The 9,147-nt window shown below is 39.5% G+C and overlaps 3 protein-coding genes across 3 annotated transcripts; 1 reads left to right on the top strand and 2 right to left on the bottom strand.

Annotated features, from left to right (window-relative positions):
• Positions 1-256: 256 nt before the first annotated feature.
• LOC129248605 (uncharacterized) lies at positions 257-2,650 on the bottom strand. The gene is made up of 4 exons (XM_054888226.1): positions 2,376-2,650; positions 1,333-2,312; positions 1,088-1,259; positions 257-1,024 (listed from the first exon to the last, which is right to left on the bottom strand). The coding sequence occupies exons 1-4, from the start codon at positions 2,499-2,501 to the stop codon at positions 908-910; spliced, it is 1,395 nt and encodes a 464-aa protein (XP_054744201.1). The 5' UTR covers positions 2,502-2,650; the 3' UTR covers positions 257-907.
• A 1,620-nt stretch (positions 2,651-4,270) lies between these two features.
• Positions 4,271-6,466, top strand: LOC129247751 (elongator complex protein 3). Its single transcript, XM_054887031.1, has 6 exons — positions 4,271-4,422; positions 4,479-4,720; positions 4,782-5,429; positions 5,489-5,706; positions 5,763-6,129; positions 6,200-6,466. The coding sequence occupies exons 1-6, from the start codon at positions 4,401-4,403 to the stop codon at positions 6,365-6,367; spliced, it is 1,665 nt and encodes a 554-aa protein (XP_054743006.1). The 5' UTR covers positions 4,271-4,400; the 3' UTR covers positions 6,368-6,466.
• A 9-nt stretch (positions 6,467-6,475) lies between these two features.
• On the bottom strand, positions 6,476-8,646 carry LOC129247752 (solute carrier family 17 member 9). Its single transcript, XM_054887032.1, has 5 exons — positions 8,290-8,646; positions 8,040-8,211; positions 7,745-7,960; positions 7,070-7,679; positions 6,476-7,010 (listed from the first exon to the last, which is right to left on the bottom strand). The coding sequence occupies exons 1-5, from the start codon at positions 8,361-8,363 to the stop codon at positions 6,763-6,765; spliced, it is 1,320 nt and encodes a 439-aa protein (XP_054743007.1). The 5' UTR covers positions 8,364-8,646; the 3' UTR covers positions 6,476-6,762.
• Positions 8,647-9,147: the final 501 nt, after the last annotated feature.

Genomic DNA, 9,147 nt, shown 5'->3' with positions numbered 1-9,147 from the left:
TGAAAGAATTCGATCGCTTCTGGCTGAATATTTAAAATTTGTACAGTTACTGATGACTATGCCTGGTTCTTCCTGTACGAACGAAAGATCTTTTTCAGTTCTCCGAAGATTGAAGAATTATCTTCGCGCAAATATGACCCAGACTACTCGGAATTTTCCTCCTCCGCCGGCGCTGTGCAGAAGTTGTTAATATTATGGCTCATAACCATGCCGATTATCTCTAGAACAAAATTTTGTGTCTGAAAAAGTCTTTCAATAGTTTGTAGAACAAAATAATGTTTATTTCGAGTTAGATACATACATACATATTATATGTCTATGTTGACGGCGTTTAAGTCGCACAACTTTATCACTACTTATTTCTTGCTATTAAAATAGTTATCAGCAAACTTAAAAATACTTCTTCATCAATTTTCTTATTGCTCATTACAAGCATATACGATATTCATAAATTTATTGCAAATGTTTTTACATAAACACATTTGCGTTCATATTGAATTGAATATATAGATATATATATTTTGTTTTTGCATTTGATATTTGTTTATTAAACTTCAAACATCATATTTGCTGGTTAATGATTAGTTATTAATTCTGCATAGTTATTAGTTCTGCATAGGAAATTCGCATATCAAATGAGATTCCGAACTGCTAATATGAAATTAATAATATAGGAAAATATATCGCAATGCTTCGGCTGTCCGGTAAATGATTCCAAATATTGTTCCTCTTTCTGTTCTATTTTTAGTTCTGGGAATGCGACACAACCTTAAAAATTATGTATACATACATACATAATAAATTAATAAATAAACTTAAACAATTATTTGTGCACAAAATAAATAAATAATTAATTCGTAAATGCTTCTTGAAAAGCAACTCATTTTGCGTAATCACATATACACGCTTAAGAAGGCGGCATCAACTCGAACATGGCGTACTTCCAGGTCCAGGAGCGCGCCAAGTTTTCAAAGCGCGCACGATTGTGTTCATACATATAGCCCAGCTCCGGTTCCATGCATATCTACAAGTCAAAATGCAAATTAAACCAAGTTCAAACCATTGAAAAATATTATAAAATACACACCTCTGTATATGGATCTGTGAGCAAACTTTGCACTGACAACAAAATTTTCGAAACGTTCAACGCTAGCGACCAGTTGTGCTGGAAAATATCGATGCCCACATCTCCGTGACGTGAAACATTCGGATGCAGGATTTTCGTCAGAAAGCGCACTGTCGGTGGAATCATCGGATAGCTGAAGCAAATTTGATTTTTTTTTGTTAAAACAAATACAAAAACAATTTCATAAACAAAATATAAGTACTCACCGTTCAGGAAAGAAGATGTAAAGGAAGAACTTTCCACCCTCGTATGGACTACCAGCAGGCCCCAAGATGCTTGCTTGCCAATAAGTATTTTGTTTATCCAGAGGTATGGCATCAATGCCCTCCGTTGAATTGCAGTTGAGTTGGTGTGCATCGTTACGCAGGAAATTCATGCGTATGGCATTTTGCCTGGCACGCGGTGGCGACTTCAATGCCATTTGCAGCAAGCAGGTGCGACAGAAACACGAGTCCATCAAGGCACTATACAATTTCAACCAATTGGGCACATCGACAATGCACTGAAAGAGGGGCCAGCGCTCTTTCAAATAACGCATCCACATCAATTGCGAAGTGTTTTGCTCCAAAATGCTACGCCATTGCTTGCACACTTCACTCGCCTTCCACATAGACATATCATCCAAGTAGGAAAAAATTATAATCATAATTTCCACCGGCAACATTAGTATATTATTTGGAGCAGCGACATGCGCAACTGCCTCATGTGAATTGGCACGTCTTTCGCTCAGCAACTGTAGGAAATCGGGCAATGAACGTGGTGCTATAGGTCGTGGTCGATGTATGGGTAACAGCACGACATTTCCACGCTCAACGTCACGTTCAAGTGAACGTCGCGGCGGGTCTACTTCTGCAACTAATAGTGCAGGATTATCAACCTGCATTTCTTGTGCTGCCATAGCAGGTGCATTTCCCATTCCAGCCTCTAACATGCCGACACCCTCTTCATCATCGACGTCATCCTCCACTACGTCGTCAACATCGTCATCGTCATCTTCATCCTCGTCTACTTCCTGCTTATCTTTAAAAGGCGGCTCATCGTTGCCTGAATCCTCATCATCTGAAATCGTAGTCTCTAGCTCCTCGGCAGCTTGCGTGCTGTAAAGAAAAGCATGACATGTTCCGCAAAGCGGTTCGTCAAAATTGGGACCATAATATCCATTGCAGACCCAGCAAGCGCTGCTACACTGTAATTAGAGAGCAGCATTTAAATATATTTGTTTCAAATTTCAATTCTTTAAACCGTTTACTGAAAAAGAGAATGATTCCTCTTCGGCAGGCATTTCAAATTCATTTTCTTCATAGCTGTCGCTCTCATTCAATTGCTCCAACATTTTCTGCTGTTCCAATTGATGTTTTGTGAGGCACGCCGCCATTTCTCACAACTAACTTGTATATTTCTATAGTTTTCTTTAAATTTCTACAGCGTTTCCTTTTAAATGTGTTTCTCCGTAAAAGTAATATTTTATTATTTCTTTGAATTGAACAAAGCCAATGGACGCACTGAAAACAAATTAATTTTGCAATTAGCGTCAGCTGTTGCCGGAGCAGGCTTGCAATTCTTAGTAGAGCTTGAAAAAACTTAAGGGCGAAACACAAAAAAAATCGATACCATCATATATTGTTGTGCTGATACCATTTTATATTCTGTTCGTATATGCGAGATTTATCTACCCATTTAAACAGTTGGACTTAAGATTTATGAAATTAGCTGTTATGTTTGCTTACGTTTCTTTGCTACGGGATTCATGCCAGTTAGTACATACGGAGTTTAGATAGATAATTTCAATAAAATTAAAGAAAGGCAGCAATATGCAGAACTTTTTTAAAGGATAATTGGCCGCCAAAAGCAAAAAATTTGCAGAAATCAGGAAAATGTGACTTTTAAAGTTGCTGAGACTATTGCAGCAATATATTTGGCTGATCGGCCGTCACAATGGGTTTGTTCTGTTCGTTGCGGCATCGACAGCAAAATAGGTTGTGTATTTGAGTTATAGGCACCACATACATATGTGCCGTACGCCATGTCGGAATGCACAAAAATTGACAACTTTCTACATTTGCCGTATAGTAAGTGGCATAAAAATTTGTAATAGTTATTCCTATTATTATATTATTATTATTGAATTGACCAGGTATCACAGCGTTTTATCAAATTCGTCCATCTCCAGGTAAGGATGAGGTATGTGATGAACCCTAAAATCCAAAAAGCCTCGGACTCCTGTACGGGCAAAAGTGCAGCCACTTGACTCGACAGCAAAAACCAAAATACATTTCATCAAGAGCTACTCTGAGGGGCTAAGGGGGTTTACACAATCCGTCTAATCTACGCACCAGACTCCTCAGTGTTTTACTCCCACAGTCACAACCAGTTGAAGGTGTAGAGAAGGCCCGTCTCTGTGGGCCGAGCTCGGAAGCCTTACCATTGAACCTGGAGCTTGTCCAACTTTCCTCCGATGACTGAAGGATAGTTCGAGTTGGTGAGGTCAAGGAGAAAATTTTCGGAACTCCTGCGGGATAACATAGGAATATAGTATTACGCTACTCCACAATTATATTTTGAAAATCCTCACTGAAAGAGACCAATTGCGATAACGTTAAGGACTTTGACCCAGGGCGAGTGACTTTCTTCACTGATAGCTTAAGACTATATAATAGAAGCGGTGCCGATAAGACAAGAATCAGTCAACTTTGCCCACTATGTGGAAGTCCCCTTATCTTCAAGCAAGCTTTGGATCGGCCTACATCCCGGCAGACCAACAATAGATGTACGACGGAGACTACTTGTGAGGAAACTAGACAGGATTGGCCTAGACGGTGTAAACACAGAACTAAGTCAATGATCGCCAATCTAATAAATTCTGTCTCAGCTACAGGAACGATTAGGAGGTGGGAAATGCTGAACTATTTCTCTGTCACTGTACTAATTTTGCCAGCAACGCTATCTAATCATATTTTTTTAGATGTCTAATGAACATGGAATCTGCAATCATCCACAATTTTTGTGTCGCTTATTTGCGAATAGTTATTAAATAATTTCAGCACATCGAGTATTAGAGGGGAAACTTGTGTATAAACAAGTGGTATCGCAGTTATAAATTAGCTCTTCTACACTATCATGGAGAGTGGCAACCACCGTAACCTAACCTAACTAACCGTGATGTGAGTAGCATTTGACGTTTAATTTTCGTGTTTTCATGGGCAAATAGTCATCATTCCATTTATCCATCAATTGACTGCGTAAAAACGTATTCATTTCACTAGAAAACACTATAATGAAGCCGAAAAAGAAGCTGGGTAATCTATATAATTAAAATATCTCACCAATTAAACTAAATAAACTTTGTTTTCAGGAGTTGGTTTGAGCCGCGAGGAGCGTAGTGTCATAGTTATCGGTGAAATCATACAGGAACTACTAAAGGCCCATGAGGACAAAAAAGATGTTAATCTAAATCGGCTTAAAGCGCGCATCTCCTCTAAGTATGGATTGGAGAGTTCACCACGTTTGGTAGACATAATTGCAGCTGTGCCCCAAGAAGCAAAAAAAATATTGCTACCTAAACTGCGTGCTAAGCCCATACGAACAGCTAGCGGTGTAAGTTCATGAGTACCTTTTATTTTTTCTATTTTTAAACTATTAATACTTTGGCACATAGATCGCGGTTGTTGCTGTGATGTGCAAGCCCCATCGGTGTCCTCACATCAATATGACCGGCAACATATGTGTATATTGCCCGGGCGGACCAGACAGTGATTTCGAATACTCCACGCAGTCATACACGGGATACGAGCCAACATCTATGCGCGCTATTCGTGCACGATACAATCCTTATCTGCAAACACGTCACCGTGTCGAACAACTGAAGCAGTTGGGACATTCTGTAGATAAAGTGGAATTCATTGTAATGGGTGGCACATTCATGAGTTTGGATGAGAAATACCGCAATGACTTTATTATGCAACTGCATGATGCACTAAGTGGGCACACTAGTCGGGACATTAAGGAAGCGATACGTTATTCGGAGATTTCTAATGTGAAATGCATTGGCATAACCATCGAAACGCGTCCGGATTATTGCTTGAAGCGGCACATTACCGATATGTTAAATTATGGTTGCACACGTTTGGAAATTGGTGTTCAATCGGTTTACGAAGATGTAGCGCGAGATACAAATCGTGGGCATACTGTGAAAGCAGTTTGTGAAAGTTTCCAATTGGGCAAGGATTCAGGTTATAAAATAGTGGCGCATATGATGCCAGATTTGCCAAATGTGGACTTTGAGCGTGATCTAGAACAGTTTATTGTAAGTGAAATCGCATAAATTATACACACAAAAAAAGTTACGATCGTTTACTTTCCCAGGAATACTTTGAAAATCCAGCTTTTCGCTCCGATGGTTTGAAAATCTATCCAACGCTTGTGATACGCGGCACTGGTCTCTATGAGCTGTGGAAGACCGGGCGCTACAAGTCGTATCCGCCATCGATGCTGGTCGATTTGGTGGCGAAAATATTGGCGCTGGTGCCGCCATGGACGCGTGTATATCGCGTACAGCGTGATATACCTATGCCACTCGTGAGGTATGTGTAAAATGTATATACAATTTGAAACTGGTAAGTAGTAAGCATACTTACAGCTCTGGTGTGGAACATGGAAATTTACGCGAGCTTGCGTTGGCACGCATGAAAGATTGGGGTACGGATTGTCGGGATGTGCGCACACGTGAAGTGGGCATACAAGAAATACACAATAAAGTGCGCCCATATGAAATCGAACTGATACGACGTGACTACTTTGCTAATGGCGGTTGGGAGACATTCCTCTCCTATGAAGATCCGGAGCAGGATATTCTTGTCGGGCTGTTACGTTTGCGCAAATGTTCACCAGACACGTACCAAAAGGAATTGACTAAAGTGGGTCAGTGTTCGATAGTGCGCGAATTGCATGTCTATGGCTCAGTTGTGCCAGTTAACGCAAGAGATCCAACAAAGTTTCAGCATCAGGTAATGGAAACCCCGTTTTTTTTTTGTTTGTATTAAGAGAAATTAAATAACTGACTAAATGAATTCTTAGGGTTTCGGCATGCTGCTGATGGAAGAAGCTGCGCGTATAGCGCGCGAAGAGCATGGCAGTGTGAAGCTGGCTGTAATTTCCGGTGTAGGCACACGCGCCTACTATCGCAAGCTGGGCTATGAGCTGGACGGTCCATATATGTCTAAAATGCTAGTAGATGTCGCATAAAAAAATATTAATATTTGCAATTGGAAATTACTTAGTTAAACTATAGTCCAATATGAAACACATAAGTCAGTAAAGATTTTAATAAAGTGTAAATAAATAGATCGGCTGTTACTTTTGATCTACTTATACGTAATTAGATCGGTTTATTCTTGCATATCACGCATATATGGTATAATTTACAATACTACTTAAAAAATATGTTTCTCTAGTTGTTAATAGATCGCTCGAACAGTTAAATGATACAAGAAATCACATATTTATAGCCTTTGATTAAATTTAAAACAAATAAGCACTAGTATGTACAAATCTACTTGCAATAGCATAAAACAATCAGTGCTTTGCAATGTGTGCATGCTTTCGGAGTAGGGGAAAAATTGCATATATATGTTGAAAAATCACACAATCGCCTCGGCTGAGCCGAATATAACAAACACCGCCCAACCGACCAAGTTAATGGCTGCAGCCGTGCTGAACACAATAGGCCAACTTTGTGTTACTTCTAGAATATGTCCAGCGAGGTAAACACCCAAAAAACCCGGCACTGCGCCAACAGTGTTCATCAGGCCGAAAACGCTACCCGAATGCGATGGCGCTAAGTCTTGGGGATTCACTGTGACGGCATTGTTGTGGAAGCCAGTACCACCTACAACACAAAAAATCCACGTTAAGCCACTGTTAGCTGCTACACATCTAAGCACTTACCAATTATAACGGTCATGCATATCAATGCCGTGTGATAGTCATTTGTGCGCGCCATTATGAATAACGCCAGATTCTGCGATGCAAAGCAACAGCTTTGTATGATCTTCCTCACTGCCGAAGTAGACCAATCGCGTGCCAATAATCGTCCAGTAACATAGCGTGCAAAGATTGTGCATGGCGGCAGAGCAAGCCAAGGAATCATATTGACTACCCACACTTTGGCATGCGGAAATCCATCGTGGAAATATGTGGGCAGCCAAGAAAGCAATACAAAGAAACAGTTCATTTCGCAGGCATGTGTGAGCACGCAAGCCCAGAATGAGAGTTTTCTAAAGTACCGTAGCCAAGGCACATTGTCCGAGATTTGCTTGCTGGCACATAGACGTGAAGGTGCCGACACATTGATAATACGCCCACGTTCACCTGCCATGGTGTAGTAGCGCAGCATTAACGCCCATGCGATGCCCAAAAAGCCAATAACACGAAAAACATATGGCCAGCCGAAATAATCCAACACAAATGAGCCCAAACTGCCCGTAAGCAGCGTGCCCAACGCTGAGCCGGCTGTGAGTAGGCCAAAAAAGCTTGTGCGTTCATTTGAGCAAAGATTCTATCGTAAAAGGAAAAGAATATAATTAAAAAGGACAACAGCTTTCTTCACACCTACACACTCACCTGGCTAGTGAGACTAATCATGCTTGGAAAGTGAACACCCTGGAATGCACCATTTATAATACGTACAGTTACAATAAATGGAATGGAATACGCTTTAATCGCCGTTGAACTCCATATGATGTTGGGCATGAGAAATGTGATTAACGACCAGCCAATTGAAGCGAATAGTATTACACGTTGACCGCCAAAACGATCACTAAAATAGCCACCCACTACCTAGAAGGAAAGATGCACGCAGCGTTTAGCATTAGAATACAGAGCAACATATTTAGTTAAAATTTGAAAAAAAAAACACCTGTGTTAAAGTATAACCCCAAAAGAATGAACTGAGTACAGTGCCCGAATCAGTTTTACTCCACTTCTGCTCAGCAGCAACGGCGGGTATGAGTAGCGGCATAGATGTGCGTGTGGAATAGAGCATGCAAGTGCCTGTGATGAGTGTGAGGAACCATACTCGTTTTTCATGTCTATACAAAGAGTACAAATAGTTTTGTCGTTAAAAATTAATATAAATATAAATTGCGTTAATCACTTTATGCCCTTACCTTGTCCAAACGCTTTGGTTATCCACTAAATCTCCGCGCAAAAGCGAGTATTTTAGTTTCTCGTCCATACTCATCTTTATTTTATTTTTGATTTCTATGCTGCTGTTTATCTATTATTTTATGCTTTCGTATCTAATATTCCACGTAGCATAAAATATTTTTTCGGCCTACCACTCTCTTATGGTACGGTAAACACTTTCATGGCTATGCCATTTTACAAATCTGATAAATATTAATTATTAAATGTAACTTAATTCTTACTGTGCGCTTTAACTAAAGGAAATTAAAGTGATTTAGTCTTCCTTTAATATTAAAAATTTAATGTGAGAATAATCTACAGTATTTTTACATTGCACCGCCAGAGAGTTTGAAAGAAATACAATAATAAACAGCTGTTTGGCCAATGTGTTCACGGTGACGATAAGATAACTCATTCACAATGGCTGCCAAACTACAGGTAGTGGATTAACACAAACACATTGCAATAATCAATCTAGCCGTTTTCACAGCTAGATTATAAATTGAAAATAAGCTATCAAGATTGGTTTATTTCTTTTTTCTATATCCATTTAATATTTGCTGACTTATTAACGAGAAAAGAGTAAAAAATGCAATTATAAAGAAGTATTTTTACTTTTTATTTCGTGCAATTGTCGTTTAAAGGGTTATATACCTACAGTTAGAATTTTCAAAAACTCGATTTTTTATATTATATTTTAATGTACATATATTTAAGAATACACACAGAAAATTTAATGTCGTTCTGGTGAATATTTTCTAAGTTACACGCAAATTTGAAAAGGCGTTTCGGGGTACTTGAAAGTACAAGGCCGGAATGGCAGCGCGTTTTTCTCAAAA

Source organism: Anastrepha obliqua, chromosome 5 (assembly GCF_027943255.1).
Source record: "Anastrepha obliqua isolate idAnaObli1 chromosome 5, idAnaObli1_1.0, whole genome shotgun sequence".
In the NCBI taxonomy this organism is placed as follows: Eukaryota; Metazoa; Arthropoda; class Insecta; order Diptera; family Tephritidae; genus Anastrepha; species Anastrepha obliqua.
The sequence above is the reverse complement of the archived record's forward strand: the minus strand, read 5'-3'. Positions and strand labels throughout refer to the sequence as shown.